Raw genomic sequence first — 26,613 nt, 5'->3', positions numbered from 1 at the left:
TTATCAAGCATATACATTGCATTTATGTAGTGAAATATATATTTAATGTATATGGAAAGTTTTTATTAAGCATTTTTTTTTGAAAAAGTGGGAAAACTCTTCTGTGGGTGTGTATCATTATTGAAGCTGTGGCCCCATTTATGGGGAATCAAACGTGGGAGTGACTGGGACAAGAGTTGGGAAAAAGGGAAAAGAAAACGTTAGACGACATATAAAACCCTATAAAGGTCTGAGGGTTTAAGGCATCACACCCTATTTCACTCATCACACGCCATGTACCGAGTTCTGCGATGCAGAGAAATGAGACCAAGAGTAGCTCAAGCCGTTGCTTCAAGTTGGTTCAGCTCATTTAGCTTGCCGAGGTACTTTGCTTCTGCAATTTTTGAGTTTTTGAGTGTTTGTAGTGTTGATAGAGTTTGTTTTGTTTCTGAAAAATTGATGACTGCTGAGGATGAATGGATCTCTCCTATTCCCTGTAAACAATTGGTTTTATTTTTGTTTTCATTCGTGTTGGTATAATCAAATTTTTTTTTTTTTTGAAAAAAATCATAAAAATTGGCTGCATTTCAGGCACAGTTTATTATCGGGTGTTTATAATGGTTTTCATTTTTTTTTTTAATTACGAGAAGAAATTTTAGGGGGAAAAAAAAATCCCGATCGGTTCCTACTTATTTTCAATCAATGTGTATGGGGTATATCAGTTTTACTGAAAAAGAAAAAAAATTCCAGTAGCACTGTTTTAGATGCAATCAATAGATGTCGTTGAGTACTTTAAAATTCAGTGATGTTCCATGTTCTATCAATAGTAGCTGGGTATTGGGTGAGATTTCAACAGTGTTTTCTGTGATTACTCATCTGTTTTGATTGAATGGCACCTGGGTTACACCCTGATGCACCTGGAATAAGGGGTGGGGAGTTTGCCCCCCTGATGGAGTCCTGGTGTTGTTGGGTTTCAGAGCATGTCAAGGTGTTCTACCGGAAGTTCTAAATGGTACAAAAAAAAGTTGTTATTCTAATTGATTTAATTTTTCTGTGATGAGATTTTGTAAATAATCTCTCTTCTTTTTTCTTCATTTGTTGAGTTGTTGGGATTTACACACATGCACACACGCTTCTGCAGTGACATTTGCCATATTTTCTGCTCGTTCTACGTATTGTTTGAAAGAGTGCATTGTAATGTTTCTTTTTTTTTTTTTTGGCAATTTAATGGTTGAAGGAGGTTTGGGTCGTAAACATTCTTGAGGGTGCTTCTTTTTCCTCTAAAAAATCAATACTGTCAAGTTTCTGATGAACAGAAAACAGAAACTAAGAGGAAGAATGGAAATTTTACTTGATGAATTAATTAGGTACAAAGAAGTATTTATAGAGTTAAAATACAATAACAGAAAGAATAACTAATTTTCTTCATGTTTTCCTACTTTGACACATGCTTCTTTAAAATTTAATTCCATTTTCTGAATCTGTGAGGCTATACTCCAACACCCCCCTCAAGATGAACATGTATATTAAGGATGTTCATCTTGCGAAGAGTGCAATGAAAATGAAGATAGCCTAAAGGCTTTGTGAATATATCTGCTAGTTGCAATCTTGAAGGAATATGGAAAATTTTAATAATGTTTTGCTGCAGCTTTTCTCTAACAAGATGATAGTCAATTTGTATGTGCTTTGTCCTCTCATGCTGAACTGTGTTGGTAGCAATAGATAATGCTGATTTACTGTCAGTATAAAGTAGTGTTGGCTGTTGGTGGCTGATATTTAAGTCTTGCAAGGCGAAAAGGAGCCATTGGATCTCACATGTTGTTGTAGCAAGGGCTCTATATTCTGCTTCTGCAGAAGATCTGCTAATGGTAGCCTGCTTTTTTCTTTTCAACGAGATCAATGAGTTGCCTAGGAAAATGGAAAAACCTATTACACTCCTTCTAGTAGCAACAAACTATGCCCAGTCACTGTATGAGAAGGCCTTTAGCTGCAATTCTGATGAAGAGGAAAAGAATAGACCTTGCCTAAGTGTAACTTTTAGATATCTGAGAACTCTAATAGCTGCTTGGTAATGACTAACAGCTGGTTTGGCAAGGAATTGACTTAGAACTTGAACTGAATATGGAAGATCAGGTCTAGTGATTGATAAGTACAATAATCTTCCAATCATCCTTCTATAGGCTGAAGGATCTTCATAGAGATCAGAATATGCTGCTGTAAGTTTAAGATTCGAATCCATTGGGAAGGCAGCAGGTTTAGCACCAAGAATTCTAGTGTTTTGAAGTATATCTAAGGCATACTTTCTTTGATAGAGTGATATGCCTTTTTTGACCTTGCCACTTACAAGCCAAGAAAATATTTGAGTTCCCCCAAATCTTTTATTGTGAACTTGTCATGTAAGAAATTTTTGAGCAAGTCAATCTCTAGTAAACTGTCACTAGCCAGCAAAACATCATTGACATATACTAGGAGTGCTATAAAAGAGGATTCAGATTTCTTAATGAACAAAGAACGATATGAATTTCCTTGAGTGAAACCATAACCAAGTAAAGCAGTGGACAGTTTTGCAAACCATTGTCTATAGGCCTGTTTTAAACCACAAAGGCTTTTGAGAAGTTTACAAACTTTGTGTTCTCCTTTGACAGCCAATCCAGGGGGCAATTCTATACAAACTTCTTCATGTAAGTCATCATGTAAAAAGGCATTTACATCTAGTTGGTAAATATGCCAATTTTTAATTGCTGCTATAGCAAGAATCAACCTTATAGATGTGATCTTGGCTACTGGAGAAAATGTATCAAAAAAATCTAAGCCTTCTTGTTGAGTGTAGCCTTTAGCCACTAATCTGGCTTTGTGCCTTTCTATAGTGCCATCTGCCTTGTACTTAATTCGAAATGCCCATTTGCAGCCTATGGTTTGTTTGTTTTTAGGAAGAGTAACAAGTTCCCAACTTTTGTTTAACTCTAAGGCATTTAATTCATTTTGCATAGCAACTTGTCATTCAAGTATTTTGGCAGCTTGTTTGTAGGTTTCGGGTTCTTGGGAGGTTGAAATGGATGCTAGAAAGGCTTTATGAGATGTGGATAATCGATTGACAGAAAGGAAATCAGAAATAGGATAGAGAGTACCTGAATGAATAGAACAAACCAGCAGAAGTAGATGATTGAGTTGTATTTGAAGCAGTAAGAACATTACCACAATAGTAGTCCTGCAAGAAAATTGGTCGTTGTTTAATTCTTGAAGATTTTCTTAGTTGCTGTGTGTTTGGGACAGATTGGTAGGATTGAGTAATATTGGAACAATCCTGAGCATTGGGAAAAGAAGATGAATAAGTATGTAAAATTGGGTTATTAGAAGGTAGATTCTGATTTTTCTGAATTAGAGAAGGAGAAATTTGATTATTTTTCATTTGATAAAAAAAAAAAAAAATCTGAAGTAGAATTGGTTGGAGGAAATAAAAAGGAGTGTGTCTCAGAATATGAAATAGGTGGAAGAGCTTTGAAAGGAAAACTGTTTTCACAGAAAACTACATTTCTCGAGATGAATATCTTGTTTGTATTGAGGTCCATCAGTTTATAGCCTTTTATATCAGAGGGGTAACCTAAGAAAAGGCATTTTGTGGCTCTTGGATCAAATTTATGTCTGTGATTTGTAAGTGTTGAGGCAAAGCAAAGACAACCAAAGACTTTGAGATGGAAGAGATTAGGTGCTTGTTAAAAAGCATTTCAAATGGTGTTTTATTTTTGAGGAGGGGGGTGGGAATTCTGTTTATGATGTGTGCAACAGTTAACACACAATCACTCCAAAAGGTTAAAGGCATATTTGCTTGAAACATTAAGGCTCTGGCAGTGTTTAACAAATGTTGATGCTTCCTCTTCACAACTTCATTTTGTTGTGGAGTTTCCACACAACTTCTTTGATGTATGATGCCATGATCATTATAGAATTGGGTTGGAGAAAATTCTGGTCCATTGTTTGTCCTTAATGTTTTGACAGAAACATTAAATTGTGTTTCTACCATTTTATAAAAACTTTTAAGTATAGAAGGAGCTTTAGAATTTGTTTTGAGCATATAAACCCAAGTGCATCTTGTGAAGTCATCAACTATAGTGAGAAAGAATTTGTAACCAGAGTATGAAATAATACCAAAAGGACGCCATATATCACAATGAATCAAATCAAACATTTTATTAGAATTAGTTTGAGATGTAGGGAAAGAAAGCTTTCTTTGCTTTGCTAAATGACATATATCACAAACATCTGAGGAACCAAGAGATATGGATGATTCTAATTGTCCAAGAAAAGGTAATCTTGAGGTAGAAACATGACCTAATCTATAATGCTAGAGATCTAATTGAGGTTGAGTAATGGCTGAAACAAAAAATGAAGAATTAAACTATTGTGGATTGCAGGTAGCCTCTTTTGAGGTAGTTGGGGATAAATGGTAGAGTCCATGCTTTTCAAATGCAATCCCAATCACCTTCTTTACTGATTGGTCCTGTAAAAGGCAATAAGAATAAAGAAAAAAATACAGAGAGATTAGATTCTTTTGTTAATTTGGAAACATATAGCAAATTGAATGAAAAACTTGGAACACACAACACATTATGCAAAAATAATGTTTTCGAGAGGCAGACAGTACCAATATGAGTAGTTGGGACAGAAATGTCATTAGGAAAATTAATGGAAGTATTAATTTGCTTGGGTGCAAAAGAATATAAGAGGGGTGAACAGATCATGTGAACTGTTGCACCAGTATCCAAAATCCAAGAGAAATTATGCTGTGAAGTTGAAGAAACTGAATAACAAGAATGTACTAATTTACCAGAGAATTGAGAAGTAGCAAGATTCACAGCTGGTGTAAGTGATGGATTTGAATTTGCAAGTGCTAATAGTTTAGTAAATTCCTCAGAAGTTAAAGAAAACTGTTGATTCTCATTACTGTTTTGAATGTAGACTTCTCTAGATGAAATGGCAGCATGGGCAGTAGGAAGATTTCGCTTCCCTTTAGGTCCAATCCAACCAGGAGGGTAACCATGAAGTTGGAAGCATTTGTCCACTGTATGTCCATTATATCCACAGTGAGTGCAGTGTAAAGAAGATTTCTTCTGCTTGTCTTTAGAGACCTTTGTCTGAGGAAATGGTTGAGTATTCTATTTGACTAACAAGGCATGGGTTTCATGACTTACCGAATTGGTTAGTTGTCTTTGACTTTCCTCTTGAAGCAATAAAGAAAAAACTTTAGCCGTGCTTGGCAATGGGAAAACAAGAAGTAAATGACTCCTGACTTAAGCATAGGAATCATTTAACCCAACCAAGAACTTTAACACATAGTTAGATTGCTGTCGAAGTAGCAAGAAATAAAAAAGATTGCAGGTGCATGATGCCATCTTTCCACAGGTGCAAGTTGGCAATGGCCTGTAGCTAACATACTCATCCCATAAGGTTTTGAAAGCACTAAAGTATTCTGTGATTGATGAAGAACCCTGAGTTATAGAACTTAGAAATTTTTCAAGATGAAAAACCCTTGGGCCATCACTTCTCAAATCTTGTTTTTAATTCATTCCAGAGATCCATAGCAGATGCTACATAAAGCAAACTATTTCTAATATCCTTAGAAATAGAATTCATGAGCCAAGAAAGTACCAAATTATTGGCACAAAGCCAAGCAGTATGATGAACATGCTGATTTGTAGGAGGAGCAGTAATCGAACCATCAATGAAAGCTATTTTGTTCTTGACAGTTAGAGCCATAGTGATCGATCAACTTGAAGCAATGTAGTTGTCTCCTACAAAGACTACTGAGACCAATAAAGAACCTGAATTATCAATGGGATGAAGATAATATGGGCTTGAAGAATCATCTGAAGGATTTACAGGTGAATCAGCTGATAAACGAGAAGAATCTGAAGAATTTGGAGGATTTGATGCAGCCATTTTTCAAGAAAATGCAAGAATCAGAAAATTCTTGAGTTTCAGAATTCAAGAAAAGAATTCCAGAGCAGAAAATTCCAGAAAAATTGAATTGGAAAAATTGAGATTAGAATGTATACAAGAATCATAGGAGCAGAAAATTCCAGAGCAGAATATGAAGCATTGCAGAGCAAAAAGAGCAGACAATTCTATGAGAAAAATTCCAGAGCAGAATAGGGAAAGAGAAAAAAAAAATATGCGGAAGCAAGAATCAGAAAGCTTGCTCTGATACCATCTCAAGTTTCTGATGAACAGAAAACAGAAACAGAAACTGAGAGGAAGAATGGAAATTTTACTTGATGAATTAATTAGGTACAAAGAAGTATCTATAGAGTTAAAATACAATAACAGAAAGAATAACTAATTTTCTTCCTGTTTTCCTACTTTGACACATGCTTCTTTAGAATTTAATTCCATTTTCTCAATCTGTGAGGCTATACTCCAACAAATACCCCATTGTATTTTAAAGCATTTTAAGATGGATATTAGTCATTTGCCTAGGGAGCAATAAATAAATGTTTTTGGGTACAATGATGGGGAGGGGAATGAAGCCTGAGCCCATAACCTGGTCATGGTAAGGATTTCTCTTATAACTGAGCTAGCCCTTGGCTTCATTATGACTTGACTTTTACAATTACCGAAATGTCACTTAAGCTTTCTCCATTGACTGTTGTGGCTGTCATTTATGTTATCTACAAATTTATGATGATGAATTTGTACATTAGATTTTATACTACACTGGGAAGCAGTTCAATATTGATCAATTTGGGTATGCAAAAGTTTCTCAGCCCCTTGAAATTTGCATAAATAGATGTTCAACCTCAACTTCTGTTGGAAGAGAAGTTTCTCCTCACACCACTTCACCTAAAAATTTGAGCACGTATGTTTCAAGCCTAAACATTCCCCTGAATTTTGTGGCCTAATCATACATGGAGAGGCGAAAAAACAATCAATAACAGCCAAAGAGGACTAACATAATTTAACAAAAGAAGATAAATGTAGGTAGTTAGAATTGAACCTAGGACCTCCTAACAATCATGGGTTTGATACCATTGTAGGTCACCACTTATCTAGAAGCTTAGTTGTTATGTTGTGAGCCAACAATGTATCTCGAGCCTCAACAACTTAACACATGTTTTGAAGTTTTGCATTTGTTGCAAGAAAAATATCTGCATCCCTTGATCCCTCTGATGATAGCATATAACCTTATCTAGGAGGATGTGCCCCTATTATGGAAGAATTGATTATGGCATCATGCCATCTGTGCAGATATTGTGAAGTGCTGCATGTGTCAGCTTTTATATTGTACTTTCAATGGTTTCCCTTGGTCATTTCCACCCCCCCCCCCCCCTTTTTTTCCTTTTTAAAAAAGTAACTCTCTTTGTTCTACAGAACAATTCACACCTTATCTTTTGCAACCGTAGAAGTTGAAGAGATATCGGGTTCTCAGCCTGCTGAAGTACTAAACTTGGGTAGGTACTGCAACTTTAGTAGCATTTCTCATTCATGTTTGATCAGGTTGCCTGTTAATGGTGCAGACTGGAAAGTGGGGGAGAAAGGCCAAACCACACATGCTTCCCTAATGACCTTTTGGTCATTGGTGACTCTCACCTTCATGTTACATATTCTCCAGTGGCTTTTAGTAGGTTTAATTATTTAAAAGTGTAGGGAAAAAATGGAAAATCAGAGTTTTGATTAGAAGTTGGGCCTGGCATTACTGTTGTATGTCCTAATGGAACTGGAATTACTGTTGTAAATCCAATTTTTTTCTCTTCTGCCATGATATCTCAGTTATCAAACCAATCATGAGTTTATGCATATAATATTGTGCAGTTGTATACATTGGCTTTCAGAGAGAGAGAGAGAGAGAGAGAGAGAATTTGTTAAACATGTGGAATAAAATGTAAACTCCACTGTGTTGGATGTACATGATATAGAAAAGGTGAAGCTGCATTGAGAAGTCCCTGTGGTTCAGATTTTTTATTAATGCTGCATATGGGAGCATTGAGTCAGAGCCTTGGATTCAGAATTGTGTGGAATTCTTCAAAAGTCAATTGAATTGTATCTTATCCATATCCACATAATTCCAAATCCATGACTTTAACTCCATGCTTCCAAATGTCAAAACCTTTGTTCAGCTCTATATCTATGTCTTGGTATAACCCACAACAATCAGGTATTATGATCATGGAATTTTTGTTTTAGCTCAGGGTAAATGGATTGGATCCTCTTGCTCGAATTCAGTTGTGGATCCTTTAAATGGAGAATCATTCATTAAAGTTGCTGAGGTAGCTGAAACAGGGATACAGGTAGTGATCCGCATAAGCTATATGATGGATATTCTGATTTCTTTTCAAGCCCTTGGTTGTGCGCATGGACTCTGTTTAATTTAATTAAGTGCATTTCTTGGTTCCTATCTGTAGGCATTGACCTTTTAGGCATTAAATATATTCTGCTTTTTTTTCATTTCTCGCACTGTGCACGTTCCTAATCCAAGTTTTTCTAACTGTTGACTGCTTATTTAGCCATTTGTGGAGAGCTTGTCTAGGTGCCCCAAACATGGTCTACACAATCCATTTAAAGCGCCAGAGAGGTTTGTGTTGCATATTCTATTTTTGTTTATTTTTCTTTTTATATTTTAATTACTCTTTGCTTATTTTTGGTTAATTTTGTTGCAATTGGAGTGCAATGGAGATTATTTGGCAGAGAATATGAGTACTGTTAAATGGTTTTTCCCCTTTTAACTGAGAAAAAAATCTTGTTAATGATATTCCAATACTTTGGAGTCAAAACTGTTCATCACAGCTGTGTTTTGTCAGGTATCTTTTATTTGGAGACATATCGACAAAGGCAGCTCACATGCTTTCTCTGCCAAAGGTATGCCAGGAAAAGAAATAAAGATTTTTTTTTGTTTTTTTTTCTTGTTTTAAATTTTCTGTTTTATGTTATTGAGTGAAGGCTTTTGCAATGTTTCTTTTATTTTTTATTTTTTTTTGGCTTTTAAAAATTTCTAGTTTTGCAATAACCTCAGCTTCGTATGATTTTCAGGTTTCCAATTTTTTCTCTAGGTTGATACAAAGGGTTTCTCCAAAAAGTTACCAGCAGGCCCTGGGTGAAGTTTATGTCACGCAAAAGTTTTTTGAGAATTTCTCTGGTGATCAGGTCTGTTGATGTTAGTGAAGTTGAAGCGTTGAACCTTCCTGTTTTCAATCGAGAAAAAAGCCCTGCAAAATAACACCAGTTGTGTGGCAACCTGATTGGTTGAATGACCATTGATAAAATTTTCTTTTATGTATTAGTTTTGGCTATATACCTAATATTCTTTTCTATTGCAATCTTTTAATATTTTTTGTTAATACAGTCCAATCTTTCCATAGACTTGATGAATATACACTCTCTTCAACAGCATAAAAGCCATTTTTGTTATTAAATAGTTGCAATTCATCTATGATCTGTTTAAGAAGTTTCTGGAGTAGCTTATTGCTTTATCTTTTCTCTTTCCATATTTTATGCATCTGGCAGGTTCGTTTCTTGGCGAGATCTTTTGCAGTACCAGGAAATCATCTCGGGCAGCAGAGTCATGGTTTTAGGTGGCCTTATGGTCCTGTAAGACCTACCCTCTTTGACAATATTAAATTCATATTTCTGAATGCCATGTTGTTAGACCTTTGAAGATTGCATTTCCTTTCTACCATTGGAAAAAGTTTTGGTATTAACTGATTCTTATCGTGTAAATGACGTATATAGCATTTTATTCTAATATCTTTAATATAGGAGTCTCCTGATGATATTTAACTAAGCAACACAATGTTTTGTAAATGTTTAACTGAAACCTGGGTGCTGTTTTGTAGTGTCATGTGTATTTGATGGAAAACCTTATGGAGTGGGCAAGTTAAATTCTTTTCTTTAGCATCTATGTTGTACAATTAGACTTTTGACTCACGAGAGATGAAGCACATTCAAATGCATCTTATTTATATACTCCGTAATTTTTCTGAATATCTAAGAAATAATTTTCTTGTATATCTCCCTATTTTAACCAGCATAATTTATTTTTCATTGAAAATATCAACAAAATTCAGTTCAGGCTTGGTCTTCTGAAAAATTTATCAATATGAAATATGTATGCAATCTTCCTCTGATAAGCTTCCCTTCTTGCATTCTTCTCTATTAGGCTTGTCACAATGACTTTCTTTCACGAAATAATTATGATGCAAATTTTGTTTATGAAATGCAATTTCTAAGATATTGTTTCTGCAGGTGGCAATTGTCACTCCCTTCAATTTCCCTCTGGAGATTCCTGTACTTCAATTGATGGGTGCACTTTATATGGGCAACAAACCCATTCTTAAAGTCGATAGCAAGGTATGCTCTTGCAAGTTCTTTCAGAAAGTCTTGAGATAGTGTTAAATTCCACTTATTTGACATAATATTGATCAATTACTCTATTGATATCAATTAGGAATTAGCTAGCATCAGACTCCATTTATTTATTTTTTGTTCTTTAAATTTATGATAATGTTTCTTCCTCTTTTGGAAACAAACCTTAAGAAAATGAAGTTCTGTTTTTCAATTGTACCCACTTAAGTTCCTATGACCATGCATATTGATTTATTAACTAAAACTTTTCATTAGGTGAGCATTGTGATGGAGCAAATGATTCGTTTGCTTCATTATTGCGGGTTACCTGTGGAAGATGTGGACTTCATCAATTCTGATGGGAAGACAATGAATAAATTATTATTGGAGGTTAATTTTTCCAGACACCCTCATATTGATAGATTGACTTAAATACTAGATCCATTTGCTTCTCAATTATTAGCCCTTAACATTATTGGAGGCTAGTAGTTTATTCTTGTTGAATTGTGAGTTGCTTTCATTGCTTTTTATTGTTCAAGTCTTGACAATCTCTTAACATGTTTATGTTGCCACAATATGCAATTATTTTTTTTTGGATGCATAAGTAGGCCTATTAAAAGGCATGTGCAAATCCTTAAAAAAATCCGTGTTGGAAGCTTAAGTTGAATTGAAAGAACAGGTTTCACAGCTTAGAACAGGACTGATTCGTCATTTGTTCCTGAACTCTTCATTGAATACCTTTACAAAACCAAGCAAAGGTTCCTCTAGCATGAACCAGATGTCAGCGTGGAATAAGAATGTGCTAAATTAGAGTCTTGAGTTTGGGGCAGGCAGATATGATTATTACAAAAAATGACACCTATGTGCGAAACCAGAAAGCCCCCATACCCTATCAATCTCTTGGTTTGTAGTTTGTACATTTTAAATTTCCAATTATGAATGGGTTTCCATCCTTAACATTAAACGTGCTATCCAGAATATTACTGCATGCTCTTTGTTCTCATAGTGTGAAACATGAATCATATTGAATAAAAATTTTATCTAAAGGGGAGTTTTTAGACAAAAAAAAAAAAAACACAGGTTAGTTTTTGTTTCTCAAATATTCTGTTAGCATTTCTCATATTCTATTACCCTATGTTTGGTTTGCAGAATGTCAATTCCTAGGAATTGATTAATTATAATAAGTTAGTTACAATTAGTTATACAAAAAATTATGTCGATACTGTAAAACAAATAACAATGTGAGACTTTTTATGAGTCTATGACAAGGAATAGACATGGAATAACTATTCCCATATTTAATCATGGGAATATCTAATTCTTTCTTATATGTTGAATGAAATAATAAGGAACGTACAAGGAAAACTATTACCTACATTCCCAAAATTTTCACCATATTCCATCCTATTCCAAGGAATAACTATTCTGCAAACGAAACGAGCTGTTAGTAATTTAGTATTGCAGGAGTTTATATTACTTACTTGAGTCCTTGGACAATTATTTCTCACATCTATTTCCTTATGTTTGTTATAAACTAGGTAATGGGGAGAGAATCTGTTTCTGGGAGGATAATTGGACTGGGAATGTGCCTTTTATTTGTTTTTCCTTTGTTTTTCCAATTATCTAATCTTCATGAGCCCCCTATTGCTGCCGTCCTTGTTTTGCAAGAGGATGGCCATTTGTGGGATTTTCATTTTGGGAGGAATCTGAATGAGAGAGAAACTAATGAGCTTGCTTCTTTGACTATTGTGCTCGATTCTTTACATGTCCAGTTGGGTAGTGATAAACATGTTTGGAGTCTATATTCATTAGGGCTGCAAACAAACCAAGTCACTCATGAGGAGCTCAGCTCAATAAGAGCTTGTTTGGGCTCGTTTATGATTTAAATAAGCAATTCCTGAGCTCAATTTTTAGGCTCGTTTAATAAATGAGCCGAGCCTGAACATAGTCGGGCTCAACTTGTTTAGGCTCGTGAGCAGCTCGATTAGGCTCGATAATGAGCTCAATTTTATATTTAATTCTTAAAATATTTTATTTTATTTATTTATTATGTATTACTTCACATAAGTCAACAAAATAAACTAAAATTATAACTAATAACTATTACTTTATTTATTTAGTAATATATTTATTTATCAAGTGAATAAATGTGAAACAAATGAGGCTAATATAGAAGAGGCTCACCAAGGAAGATTTTCAATCTTCCAATGTGGGACATGGAGTTGAAGTGGGGAGAAAGAGAAAGCATGGGGAGAGAGGCTGCACCTACACATTTTTGTCCCTCATTTCGGAAATCCACAAATTTTCTGCCTCAGCAGCTTATATAAAACCTCTTGTCCAGCTACCCAATTTCTCCACCTCTCCCATTGCTGCGGGCTTGCTCCATTGCGGGCCTGCTTATTATTTTACTGCAGTCATGGGCTTTTAATATTATGGGTTATGGGTTATATTTAGGATATTTTGAGTCATTTGGATCCGTTTATTGATGGGCTTCCAAAAATTCCTTTCTAACCCCAGGCGATAAAAGTCCTTTGAAAGTTCAAAAGTTGGCTGGGCTTGACATGTTTGTGGTTTAAACCAAGCTGAGTTCGAGCCCAAGCCCGAGCCTATGATAAATTTTTTGAGTCGAGCTCTAGCTTAATATTTGGCACTCGAATTGAATTGAGACCTAATCCGAGCTGAGCTATTCTTTCTTTGAGCCGAGCTTGAACATGTGAAAGCTCGGCTCGGTTCAGCTCATTTGCAGTCCTAATATTCATCTGGGGATTCTTGTGCAAATCTTTATTTCCTCATTTTTGATCCATGACCCTAATGTTAGCCCCTTTCCCGGTTTGCCCTTTGTTCACTAATCTGGAAAGTTAAAATTCCTTCAAAGAAGGCCTTTATTGGATTGCTATCCTTGTGAAAATTAATACTAATGATTTAATTCAGAAGCGAAGACATAACAAGGCCCTGTCTTTCAATGTTAGTGTCCTCTGTTTTAGGAATGGAGAGAATTGCTCTCACTTGTTCTTACATTGTCCTTTCTCTTGGGGTCTTGGGGATAATTTGGTTGGAATATTTGGTGTGTGCTTAGCTACTTTGGAGCATTTTTATTATGTTTAGAGGTTTTGGTTAGAGGAAAGAGAGGAAAATTTTGTGACAAGTGTACTGTTCTGGCTATTATTTGGTGCATTAGGTTGGAAAGAAATGCTAGAAAATTTATAGGTATTGCCACTTCTAGTAGTATTCTTTGGAGAAGAGTTGTCTTCCTTGCATCCCTTTGGCGCTTGGCTAATGGATTCTTTCGCCATTCTTTGGTAGACTTGTTGCGGGATTGGTTGGCATTCCTATGTTAGGTTTTTCATGTTTTTACTTTCTTCTTGTTTCACTGCTTTCCTTTTGTAATGAGAGGATTTCTTGTTTTCCTTGTTTTTTCTTCTGTTTTCTTTTTTGTACTCCTTTATTCTTTTAATACATTTCTTTGTTTATCCCAAAAAAAAAGCAAGAAAATCAATGTTTTACCTTTGTGCCATGCATATTTGTGGGAAAGAAAAACCTAAATCTTGTTTTATAGAAGTACTACATAGAAAGGAATAAAAGGAGCATATGCAAGCATATTGGTAGGAGATACTTGGTACTGGTGGTGGTTGTGGTGCTTTTGTTAGTGTAAGAGAAAATGGGTGTTTTGTCTCAGTTCTCTTCCAGTGGATAAACAGATCTTTGGATGGGTTAGTGAGTTAATTGTTTTTGAAAAATTTTGTGATCAATGAAATCATTGATTTTGTCCCTAGTGTCTATTGCAAGTTAGGACCGGCGTGTTTCATCCATTGGCAATACCATACTATTGATAGGATGAAAAGCGGAAAGAAGGTAGGAGTTAGGAAGTGCAGGGAGAGTGCTACTCTATTTGCATTTTTCTTAACTTGCTGCTTATATATGACAGCACTGCTTTGTGACTGCCCACAATTTTTATTTTCACAGGCAAAGCCACGAATGACTCTCTTTACTGGTAGCTCAAGGGTGGCTGATAAGTTAGCTGTTGACCTCAAGGGCCGTGTTAAATTGGAAGATGCAGGATTTGACTGGAAAGTCCTGGGGCCTGATGTTCAGGAGGTTTGCTATGCACTATTTTTTTATTTTATCACTTAGCTTCACTATATGTGGATCATTAGACTCTACTTGCAATGTCATTTCTAATTCATTCTTTTTTGGTTTCTAAATGGCAGGTGGATTATGTTGCATGGGTCTGTGACCAAGATGCGTATGCATGCAGTGGTCAAAAGTGCTCTGCACAATCAATCCTTTTCATGCATGAGGTTAGCTGCTTTTGTTTGATATTATTGTCTTGGCAGGTTATAACAGGTTACGCAATCTCTCTCTCTTTCTCTCTCTCTCCCTCTCCCTCTCCCTAAACTTCCATCTTAGATCACGTGTTTTGAGTACTTTTTGCCATATTCATTGATAGTAATATTGGAACTCTGAATAGGTTGCTTACCTCTTCTTCCACTACCCTTGTCTTTTTATGATATTTCTTCAACAGAACTGGTCTAAAAGTTCACTTATTTCCAAAATGAAAGATCTGGCTGAGAGAAGAAAGTTAGAAGATTTAACAATTGGCCCAGTTCTTACTGTAAGTAAACTGATACTTTTGTTATAGCTTATAATTTAGTATCTTGTTTGATTCTTAACCAAGTATTGCTCCTGTCTGCTGTTTATGCACCCAACTGATGTGCAGAGACACTGTTTTCTTTTTTCCTTTTTTTTTTTTTTTAATTATATACTTGCGAGGCTATTGTTTTGTATTGTTAAGGGAGAGTAAATGGTTCAGAAAAATAAATGCTGTTTTGTGAAATTGAAACATTGATTAAACTTTTATATTTGCTGTCATATTTAATCAGGGTCCATTTGGGCAGCTTTGAAGTTAAAGTGGAGTGTAAAATTACTTTTAGATTAGCATGCAATAATTTTGTTGTGGAGTGACCTTTTTCTAACATCAGCTTTGTAGAAAGCTTGAACAATGAACTTTCATCCCAAAGCGAATTTGCGTTCAAATTTACTTGCCAACTCTATAAATATATGATGTATTCACTTGAAGTTTTTAATAATGCCGCCAAACCATTTTTCCTACAGAGTCAATATTGCATGACTGCATATATTGTTTAAAGTTTGACATCTGTATGTTAATTTGGCATTTACTTTCTGTTGTTGCAGTTTACAACTGAAGCCATGCTTGAACACATGAATAACCTGCTTCAGATATCTGGATCAAAGCTGCTTTTCGGTGGTGAGGCTTTAGAAAATCATTCGATTCCACCAATATATGGTGCTCTAAAACCAACAGCCATTTACATTCCACTTGAAGAAATATTAAAGGACAGCAATTATGAACTTGTGACGAGAGAAATTTTTGGACCATTCCAGGTAAAGAGATTGCACCTTTCTGATCTTTGTATACAATCTACATCTAGTCTGTTTGATGAGCTTGTAGGAGGTTATCTAAAATTGATCCTTCATTTATTGGGTTTTGAGTAAATCTCAGAGAGCTGATTGCTATTTGTAAAAGGGTAGAGATAGGAATTCTGAAAATGCAAAATGCATCTTGTTAACCCAAATACTTTCTTTCTTGGAGCAAGGAGTTATACTGAAAACAAATTGTGATCAAACTATTTGTCATATTTTAACACAATGAGTTAATGGATATAGGCGGGATGTAGACCCACTCCCTTGAATGCTTCAATCATGATTACAACTAGCCAATTAGGTACCGATTTTCTCATGCTCAATCATGAGGAGCTGGAGTTTACCATTTCATGGATCTGCTTTGACTAATAAAAGACAGCCTCAGAACATATGTGGTGTTCTGAATTAACCCATTGTTTTTATGGCTTCAGCTTCTTTGAAGATGAAACCAACCAAGTTTGAGAAATGAGGTCCAGTTAATCTTGTAGATGTGTGCAACTAAAAAGCTCTGTTCAGATATAAAGGAATAGGGAGGAAAGGAAATTGCAATATATATATATATATATATATATGTATGTATGTATGTATGTATATGTATGCATATATTTATGGTATAAAATGAATCCAAGGATATCAAACTTTTAACACTTCTTAACATGTAGCCTGCAGTCTCAGATGGGGCCTATACATAGAAATATATGGTTGTGGACCAAAAATATAATTCAAGCCTTATCAGAGGATTTTTTTTTAAAGGATGCATTTTCATTTTAATAGGCTTTTCTCTCAGCTGATAGTTAGCAGTTAGTAATGTAACTGTATTTTCTGACAGATTGTAACTGACTATAAAGAAGATCAACTGCTGCTGGTGTTGGATGCTCTTGAGAGGATGCATGCGCATCTAACGGCTGCTGTAGTCTCAAATGATCCACTGTTTCTGCAGGCAAGAATTAATTTCTTTTTCCCACCTTTGGGCAAAATTCAGCGTTAGATTTGTTTTTATTTTTCTCTTTGCCTTTTTTTTTTTTTTACCTCTTAATTGTGTGCGCATTCTAGATGAAGATGACCATATTGTTGCATTGAATACTCAACTGGGACGAATCTGATATAAACTGAACTTGGGCTATCAAGAGATCTGAAGAGGATCCTTTGATTATCAAACAAGTGGTAATTTTTTGGCTGTGGCCCGCAGCTGTCATTAATCAACTGATATTGTTGAATATACTTTACAATATACTTTACTGAGATTGCTTAAGTTCTTACTGAACGTGCATGATAGATTTTGTGGAAAATAATGTGAAGAAGATGTAAGTTATTAATAAAATGGAAGAGGATGGGTTGAAGTTTGACTAGTTTCCTTTTTACAATTAATGATAGATTGTAGAAGAAAAATGCAGATAGCATAAGAATTTGTTATCGACTCAGGAGAGAGAGAGAGAGAGAGAGAGGTTGTACAAGGAAAATGCTGATAGAATAAGAATTTACTACTGACTCAGCACAGAAGGGGGATTGTTTAAGAAATTAGAAAAGTGTGTATGGAAGCAAAACTTGTAACAGGGTGCTTTACGATACTTTTATGTCTTCAAAATATGGTGGAGGCATAGGTCTGCTGTTGTGTTTTTTGTCAAACCCACTAATCTCAACAAACCCACCTACCATTTTTCAGTTGAGGAATTTGACTTTTGATACAAGGGTAAAAAATTTGACTTAGTTATTCTTCATAAATGGATTTAGCTAGAGTAAAAATTCTCAACCTTGACAAGCTTTTGTTACGTGTAGTGTTACGTATGGCTTACCATATATGCATTAGCTGTGACAATCCAGAATTCTATGGACTGCTTTTGTGTAATGAGGTAAAATTAAACTAAATACCAAGAGCAAATATAGAACTTTAAACAAAAGAGCGTGAAGCTTGTTTACTTTATTTCAAAAAGTTATCCTGTCTCTTGCAGCTCTATGGTTCTCTAACCCTAGCTGCAGATCCGTTCCACATGAAAACTGAAATTATCCGCTCTGTTTGATTTAAGTGTCACTTTTCTTGCTTTTGAAAAGAAAATACTTTTTTGAAGAATCAAGTCCAATGGTCCCTTAAGCAATGACTTCTAAATTAGATTATTCAGTATTTCAATTTATCTATAATCAAAATTCAATTTTATTCGGCAGGAGGTTGTTGGAAAATCAGTGAACGGGACGACTTATGTTGGACTGCGAGCAAGAACAACAGGGGCTCCACAGAATCACTGGTGAGTTAAAAAAAAAAAAAGAAAAAAAAATTCTGGTCTTATGTTTTGTGGGGTTTGGAAATAAATTTTAATGTGTGAATTTGAATAAATTTGAGTATAATATTATATTGAGTTTTGTCTAAATGCACCAAAAAATTTTAAATGCAATGTGTGTAAACTGTACTTCCAAACACAATTCAAGTCAATTTTGTTGTGCATGCTGATTGAAGGGCATTTCCATGTGCTTGCAAGGTTCTGAAAAAGAGAATTTATGTGCCACAGGTTTGGACCATCCGGAGATCCAAGGGGTGCAGGAATTGGAACCCCAGAAGCAATAAGGCTTGTTTGGTCTTGCCACAGAGAAATCATATACGATTTGGGTCCCGTGCCAAAACCCTGGGAAATTCCACCAGCAACCTGAGGCATCACGTTGACAGAGAACTCTGCGGCTAATAAACCCGATGAGAAATGCAAATTGGGCTGAGAGACGATCTTTATTGACATGTCTATTTTGGGGACAATGACTGATTGGTAGTGTTTAATAAGAAAATAATATTTTATACATAGCATAGAGCTCTCTGTACCCTTTTGTGAAATTTCATTTCAATTCCATCCCCTATCTGGACCAAAAATAAAAAATAAAAATAAAAAGTAATAAGGCATGAAAATTTAATTCTCCACAATTTCCAGGCCTCTATAGTCATCTCCAACAACAACAAAGCTTTCAGGTTTCTCCCACTCCTCGAGCCATGCATGTCCTTCCTCTTCGTCTGGCAACAGCCCTGTTTCACCTGTATATATCTAACACATCAGTATCAAATTCAGCAAACAATACGTGTAATCTTTTATTCCACCTTGGAAGCTGTCTTCCTTTTAATATATTTGTCCTAATCCTAGAGAGAGAGAGATGAAAAAAGTGAGCTTGTGGGGTTCTCCCAAATTGTCTGCCTGGTTGCTGCATGAGTAGGAACAAATGTGTGTCCTTTAATTTTTTGGGTTAAGGATCCAAGAAAGGTGTTTGGCATGAATTGAAGCCAACACAAACAATAGCAACAGGCGCCCTAAAATGGAGATCATTATTTTTATTGTTATTCATATTTTAAATTCTTTTTACGATGCTAGGTTCTGACCATGGCTCGGGTAGGGAAAGCCCAGAAAATTTCCTTCAACACCGACCCCCCTCCCCTCAAAGGCCCAAAACAACATAGAAGACAACTTAGTCTAAGAGCCATCATTAAACACAAAAATATCGCCTATAATTTGGAAACTTTTGCTCGTGGAAAATGGTTAAGGACTTTTGCTCATGTAAAATGATTAAGGAAGAATAAAATTGTACCTGCAGGAAAACTCGCTAAGGGACACTCCTGGTAGTAAGTACACGGGCGGCCTTGGGAATCCGAGTAGGGAGGACCCAAAACATCCAATATTGCACATGAAGTCAAGGCAGTGAAGCAGTGCATGTTGCCCCCCTCAGCTGGATACAGTATGGAGGGGCTGCAGGGGGCTGTGAACTGTGAATCCACTTGCACCTTTGCCAGCCGCAACCCAGGCTGTCGGGCTATGCAACCATTAACATCATTAAGCTCAAGACATTCACAATATGCCTATTCCCCTTGCATGTGCAATGAGAATCTAGGTTTACACAGAATATATACGTCTACATAAAGACACTGAGAATGGGAGAAAATTAGGGATAACTCACAATAAGTCGAGGAGCTGATATTCGCATGCACCCAGTCATAAGATTTGACGTGCATAGACCCAAAAAGCAGCTTGCCGAAAACAGTCATGCCGGGGTGATTGTGAAGGGGGATAACACCAGACGGGGGCAAGCAGAAGATCCCCATCTGAACATGAAAATGAAGTTAACATCAGGTTTAGAATTCCATTCGATTTCCTTTCTCTACATACCAGATAAGTAGTGTAAGGGAGAGGATATGATGGGTTACCGAGAATTTTTCACATTCGTAGACATGTATGTATGTTACTGGAGGAGCTCCTTCAGTCGGATCATTTTCGGTGAAATATGGCATGTCTGGACGCAGCCCCACATCTTGTGGGCTCATGCAGTCTGCATGAAGAAATTATATATGCTTACCAATTTAACATTTAGAAGAAAAATTGAGGAAAATAGATCTTTAATAAGACAGTCATAAGAAGCTTGTGTGTGTATATATACACATAAAAAATCTTTAAAAAAAATGAGAGAAAATGCATGATTTTTTGTTGTCAATTTCAGATACACTTTGATTAGTGTTGCTCTACCAAATCCAAAACGAATGTGCTTGATATGCATTAAGCTGCAAATTTAGAAACAATGCACGCGAGATGTAGGACAAAAGCTGCTTTACAGAAGAGGATTTCCATTCGTCTTGGTTAGAGTAAGTGCTAATCAAGATTTGATCAAAACAAGAACAAAAAGGAAAAATTGGAAAACAAAAAAACAAAAAACAAAAACAAAAGGGTGATCATTAAAGGAGGGGCAGCTGGAAAGATCATACACTGCAACAAGAGATCTTATTTTTTACCTTTTTCCAGCATAAGGGTCGTGTCTTTTTTTGCATGTGCAGCACTGATTAGAAACAGTTTTTAAGCACTAATATGCTTTTTTTATCCGACATATATACTTAACAGTGAATGATGCAACAATTATTCTCAAAAAAGTAAACCCCGGACAGGTTTCTGCTGTCCGGGCAATAGAAATATTTTAACTCAATCAATTAAAAATTTCAGCATAATGGGAGTCCCATGAAAAGAAAATTAAGCTAGTGGAGAGGGGGGGAGAGAGAGAGGGAGAGAGCTCATGAAAAACAATTCTCTAATAAGTATTATATTATGTTGCATTGCTTTCGAGGTCAGAGGCCTTGACTGTTAAGATTCTATTATTGCATGAGTTACCGAGAGAGAGAGAGAGAGAGAGAGAGAGAGAGAGAGAGGCATGAGTCACCAAATGAATGTAGAAACAGGAAATTAACAAGCTAGGAAATAAATTGATTAGAAAGGGTTCAACTAAACACTAGAATTTCTACATAACTCGCGATCTAATTCCTTAATTACGAGATTTGTCTAAGCAACTCAATTGAATTTCTCAAACAGCAGCACAAAATGAAAGCTAAAGTTAGCATATCCATAAATGCTGTACAAAGCCAAATCTAGCTAAACCCCAACACCCACACATGCTTAGGATTCAAGAAAAAAGACCCACCCACGCCCCACCCCCCCACCCCAAAAAAAAAAAAAATTAAACGAATCAAATTGAGTTCTAATGAATCAACCTAAAACTACACATACATATTAAAATTATAAGAAATATATCCCTAAGCCCTGGCGTATCCGTTGAATGTCTTCAGGAGGAGTTCTACTGAATCAACCTAAAACTACACATACATATTAAAATTATAAGAAATATATACCTAAGACATGGCGTATCCGTTGAATGTCTTCAGGAGGAGGGATGTAGTCAGCGCGGCCAGTTCTAAAGACCTGCCTGCACGTCTCGAAGAGCTCCTGAACAACGTTGGGCATCGATTTCCTGTTCTTACTCTTCTTCTTCTCCCTCTCGTCGCTGCCGCCGTTATTCTTCTTCTTCTTCTTACTCTTCTTATTCTGCTTCTTCTCCGACGTCAACTCGCTCCCATTCTGCACTTCTTCATCGCCCTCCCTCGCCTCCACCCTCATACAGATACAGTCAAGTATGTATATATATATAGTTCAGCCTCACTGGGATTGGCCGGAATTAGAAATGATTTCTGGGTCGTTTTTTTATAAAGAGGAAGGAAAATGTTGAGATTTGGTTTACTGTGGAAAGGACATTAGCCTCAGAGATTGATGGCCGGATGGGATATATATATATATATATATATATATATATGAGTGAGTATTTATTATATAAATGAATCTGTATATATAATATAGGTTATATATTAATTAATAGCGAAGGCATGTAGGAATTGTGGTGAGTGAGAGAGAGAGAGAATGGTATTGGTGGGGGAGAAGTCGAAAATTAAAGAAGCAAAACCAGGGGCCATGCAAAGGCGTTTCCAGTGGGCGGGGTGGGGATGGTACGGATGGCGGATTTAGTTTTAATAGTTTAAATCCGGCCAGTTAGATTGACGTTGTCACCTTTGAAAAGTCACACACTTCATGGTGAAGTGTGCAATCCTATTCCATTTAACCTGTGAACCGGTAAATGCCACCCTCTCCATTCTTCCACGCCAAACCAACTCCCCAATTAATTAATATATGTAATATAATTATATATAAGTAAAAAAAAAAAGTTTAGGTTAAAAGGAAACCACCACATGAAACTCGAACTCGAGACTTCAGGAAATTATTAAGGCTTGAATCGTCAAATATTCTCTTTTTATTAAAATTTTGAGTCACGTTCTTCACGTGATTATTCAATATAATGTAGATAAATGTTGCTTCTTTGCCACTGTGCTAAAGAGAGAATCTTAGATCGGAAACAATCATTTAAACCAACTAGGCCAATTGTAGTCATATTTATAACTGTAGTTATATATACATACATATATATATTATTTGTTTATTTAACACGCTGTATATAGGAGATGTTTTTTCATTTTTAAAAGAAAATTATTGTGATACGTTGACAATATTATAAAATGAAATTGAGCTCTCGATCATTACTAGATCAAATTTGTGAGAATTAAAATTATATTTAAATAAAAAAATGTTGTGATTTAAAATTAAAATATACTTAAAATTTTTTTAATATATGAATATAACCTAAAGGAGTTGTATGGGAGGATTTTAAGATGACAAAAATGATGAGCATGCTGATTTGTATGCTCATTTAGTGTCTCTAAAATTTTTTTCATTTTGAATTTTACTAAAAATTACATACATGTAATTGTGTTTAGTCAAATTCATAGATTGGAATGCTAAGTTGTTTTCCTTTGGGTTCACATATGCACAACAAAGTTTGACAAATAAAAATGTGCAATTATTATAATCTTATTGACTAAAGCAGGACTTCTTCATGTTCAAGTAATGATATGAGCCACCTTTCTTATCTGAAGGTTCAAATGTACAATTATGAGACTTTCTATTATTTTATAGTTAGTTAGTCTAATGCTTTTAATAATAAAAGATTTTTCAGATAGAAAATTAGTTATCATACCTATTTAGGTTAGAATGGGTGAACTTTTCTATTAACTAACCAATCAAAATGAGAACACTGACACAAAGATGAGAAACTTTTTTAAATTGGCAATTTTTTTCTTTTTTAATTTTTTTTCTTCCTATTTATTTATCATGTCTTCGAGATTAAAATCTCCTTAAAATTCTAGTGAATTCTAGTAAAAATTTCCTCTTATGGCGATTCCCTCCCTCCTTATACTAACAAAAAGTATCACTAAATTTAAGGATTATTTATCCAACATTAAATAGATAACTTGAAACTTATATAATAGCAATTGGTGCCAATTTGTATCGTTGTCCTTTAAGAGACATTCTAATGATTAAAATTTAGGAAAATTTTCTTTTTTTTTGAATTTTTTCCGGTAGTGAGGAGTAATAAATAATAGATGAGAGAATAGTTACTTCTCATTATGTAGCCTAGGCCTAATGTAGGCCTCATGGGAACCAAAAATGAAAGTACTGTTTGTGGAGCAAAGTGTTACTCAAACTTGTGACAAAGCTAGCAAATGAAAGAAAGAAAAACGAGAATTCAAAGAACAAACAACACATAAAACATACAGATTTATGAGGTTCAACAATTTGTCTATATCTTTAAAGACAAATCAAATCACGAATTCTACTTTTCAATAATAATTACAAGCAGAATGCTCTAACCCCTTTACCTAACTTTCTTCGTGTTCGACAATGCAATGCTCTAACTGAGAATAATATAATTTCTACGGGAATTTAGAGCAATTTCCTTCACAAAATTACATAATTACATAAGGATCACTCTCAACCAAAAAGTATTTTGTTTTGGAGGCATTGCTCCCTAGACCTTTGCTTGCTAAGTGGCTAGCATGACCACCCTTAGGAGTGGGGTGCACCCCCTCTGCCTCCCCTTTGCATAGCTGCAAACAAACGTCACACTCAAAATATATTGTTCATACTATACTCTATATACTAGATATCAGACTCTAATACAACAATCTCCCATTTGGAGATTGATTGACATTCACTATTAAAGGCCTTGCAACATGTGACATTAATCATAACTAAAACTTCCATAAATCAACCTAGCCAAACCAAGTTGAGCAAAATCTCAACTTCTATCAATCAACCACCTTCCTCAACATGTCTGCAGGATTCTTGCTATCCTCAATCTTCTCTAAGATAAGTTTCCAACAATGACCGTATGAAATGGTATCTCAACTAAATGTGCTTAAGTTGTTCTTGAATGACATGTCGAGTTCTCTGCAAGGTGAATAGTACTCTAACCATCACTCTATAACACACAATCCACTTGTTCAAAACCTAGTTCCTCATTAGTCTCAGAAGCCAAATAATCTCCTTACTAGCTTTAGTAGTAGCAACATATTCAACTTCTATAGTAGATAAGATAACAAACTTCTGCAACTTAGAGATCCAGCTAATTGTTGTTCCTTTTACTATAAACACATGTCTCATAATACTCCTCCCACTATCTTTATCATTTGCATGATCCAAGTCTACATAACCCTGCACATTAGTGGTAGATGTTGACTTCATAGGTCGCATCCGGTTTTGATAATGACAAATACTGATATTTGATGATTGTCAAGTGCTTGTGTAGGATCAAATAAATATTCCAACGAAGGACACTTGAAGAAACAAGAAGACCATGAAAACTTGTTTCTGTAATTGTAATTCATATCGGTCTGTAATAATTTATATGAGTCTGTAATAGTAACCTAGACTGTGGTTGTATGTTTATCACCTGCACATCATACATATAGGATATAGCGTAAGCTCAATTAGACCATAGCAAGACCCTAAGCTCCAACACTCATACACATAGTATAAAATATATGAGTGTGTTATAATTGTGCTTAAAATTGGAAAATCTAAGCAAGTTAAGAGGAGTAGGGAGACCGAACCTTTGGAGTACAAAACTCCTTAGGCGCCCAAACCTTGAAAGTCAAAATGTTGACTTGCCCTCGGGTGACCGAACCCTAAATGCACACATCTTCCTTAGGCGCACGAGCCCCTAAAAAAGGACTGTTCACCAACTCGAGTGCCCTATGATTTTTGTTCAAATATATCCCCGGACGACTAAACACTAATCTTCAAGCCATCCAAAAGTTGACCGGGCACCTGAAGTCACAAAGCTTGGCTACTGACTTTGATTCGGGCTGCCAAACTTATATCTGGGTGACCAAACTTAGTTGAATAACTTTTTGAACTGTGTCTGATCGGGCGACCGAACCAAGGTTCAGCTACCCAAACCTCGCTCAGTTAAAATTAGTTTAACTGTGGTAAAAGAGAGTTATTTCGGGCTAATTGGAGTTTAACCTTTTGGGACTTTTTTAATAATACCCATTCTATCCCGAACGGTTATAATTTTTCACCTGCCTATATATATAGTTTCATTTGCATGATTAGAAAGAGATTAGCAAAAAGTGATTAAGCAAAAATCCTCTCTACTGAAAAATTACCCTTTGTCCAAATACTCTCATATCTTGCATCCATTCGATAAATCTGAGAGTGTGAGAGTGTTTCTTGTGTTCATTGATTATTGTTCGTTACTAATACTCTCATTTGTATGTGTGCTTGAAACCTTTTCCTTGGGAGCTTTAGCTTAGGTTTATCCCATGGATTTCTCTTTTATAAATCTTGTGTGGGATTGAACCAAGAAAGCTTAGGATATTTGCATTCCATTGCAAGTGTCCAATAGCTTCGTTTTTTTGGTGTGCAAAGGTTTTTTAAACAAGCAAGTGTTATTCAAACTAGTGTTGTGCATCTTTCATTGAGGAAAATCCTTTTGGAACTAGTTTGATTATCTGTTCAGTATACTTGGAATATTGATGTGCTACTGAAATATCCTGTTTAGATTCCGAGACTTTGCTTGTGTTGAATACGATTGTGCATCATACTGATTATACTGCGTTGAATACTCTTGAGCTTCATATTGAGTATACTGTATTGAGTATTGATTGAAAAAAACTAGCATCACTGATCTTACACTATATCCAGGCTATTGATGTGTATGCGATTGTGCGCATTTAGGTACAAATCTGCTTTACGTGAAAATACTTATTTGTTGTACCATTTGATTGTAAAATCTGAGTGTTTCCAGGCATGACCTGAGGGGGCGGTAATTCAGCCCGGTAAGGATTGTAAGTATCGGTTGAGGTTAGCCCTTGAATTGACCCGATTTGTATAGGTGCCACTCCACCCGTTTAAGTGAGTAAGTTATAGTGGTAATCCTTGTGCTTGTTAGCCAAGGCGGGGACGTAGGCAATTGGCCGAACCTCGATAACATCTCTGTGTTTCACTTTTACTTTACTACTTTTTGGTGCATGCGGCGTTAATTAAATTTCTTTATTTAAATTTTGGTATATTTACTTTAGTTGCATTAGTTTGTTCTTAAGGTTGTGAACATACTAGTGTTAGAACATTCACCTAGGGATTAAATTTAAAAATACCAATTCACCCCCCCTCTTGGGATCACGGTAAAGCT

The 26,613-nt window shown here is 35.6% G+C and overlaps 2 protein-coding genes across 2 annotated transcripts; one reads left to right on the top strand and one right to left on the bottom strand.

Moving 5' to 3' along the window:
* Positions 1-89: 89 nt before the first annotated feature.
* LOC131145997 (delta-1-pyrroline-5-carboxylate dehydrogenase 12A1, mitochondrial) lies at positions 90-18,536 on the top strand. Its single transcript, XM_058095213.1, has 16 exons — positions 90-362; positions 7,345-7,424; positions 8,158-8,261; positions 8,478-8,545; positions 8,772-8,829; positions 9,001-9,114; positions 9,475-9,558; positions 10,213-10,317; positions 10,588-10,701; positions 14,275-14,406; positions 14,520-14,609; positions 14,834-14,923; positions 15,505-15,714; positions 16,583-16,693; positions 17,914-17,993; positions 18,255-18,536. Exons 1-16 carry the CDS (start codon positions 274-276, stop codon positions 18,391-18,393), a joined length of 1,668 nt encoding a protein of 555 aa, XP_057951196.1. The 5' UTR covers positions 90-273; the 3' UTR covers positions 18,394-18,536.
* On the bottom strand, positions 18,448-21,999 carry LOC131145998 (plant cysteine oxidase 2-like). The gene is made up of 5 exons (XM_058095215.1): positions 21,386-21,999; positions 19,922-20,043; positions 19,675-19,819; positions 19,309-19,530; positions 18,448-18,763 (listed from the first exon to the last, which is right to left on the bottom strand). Exons 1-5 carry the CDS (start codon positions 21,648-21,650, stop codon positions 18,642-18,644), a joined length of 876 nt encoding a protein of 291 aa, XP_057951198.1. The 5' UTR covers positions 21,651-21,999; the 3' UTR covers positions 18,448-18,641.
* Between the last annotated feature and the right edge of the window lie 4,614 nt (positions 22,000-26,613).

The sequence above is a fragment of the Malania oleifera genome, chromosome 13, assembly GCF_029873635.1.
Source record: "Malania oleifera isolate guangnan ecotype guangnan chromosome 13, ASM2987363v1, whole genome shotgun sequence".
NCBI lineage: Eukaryota > Viridiplantae > Streptophyta > Magnoliopsida > Santalales > Ximeniaceae > Malania > Malania oleifera.
The sequence above is the reverse complement of the archived record's forward strand: the minus strand, read 5'-3'. Positions and strand labels throughout refer to the sequence as shown.

What these genes read in the sequence shown, in the direction of transcription:
- LOC131145997 (XM_058095213.1), top strand. Translation starts at nt 274, where the DNA reads ATGTACCGAGTTCTGCGATGCAGAGAAATGAGACCAAGAGTAGCTCAA. An exon ending in ACATGCTTTCTCTGCCAAAG is followed by an intron (nt 8,830 to 9,000) that starts GTATGCCAGGAA and finishes TATGATTTTCAG; the next exon opens with GTTTCCAATTTTTTCTCTAG. An exon ending in CAATTGGCCCAGTTCTTACT is followed by an intron (nt 14,924 to 15,504) that starts GTAAGTAAACTG and finishes CTGTTGTTGCAG; the next exon opens with TTTACAACTGAAGCCATGCT.
- LOC131145998 (XM_058095215.1), bottom strand. Translation starts at nt 21,650, where the DNA reads ATGAGGGTGGAGGCGAGGGAGGGCGATGAAGAAGTGCAGAATGGGAGC. An exon ending in ACGGATACGCCATGTCTTAG is followed by an intron (nt 20,044 to 21,385) that starts GTATATATTTCT and finishes TTCTTCATGCAG; the next exon opens with ACTGCATGAGCCCACAAGAT. An exon ending in ACGAATGTGAAAAATTCTCG is followed by an intron (nt 19,820 to 19,921) that starts GTAACCCATCAT and finishes TTTCATGTTCAG; the next exon opens with ATGGGGATCTTCTGCTTGCC.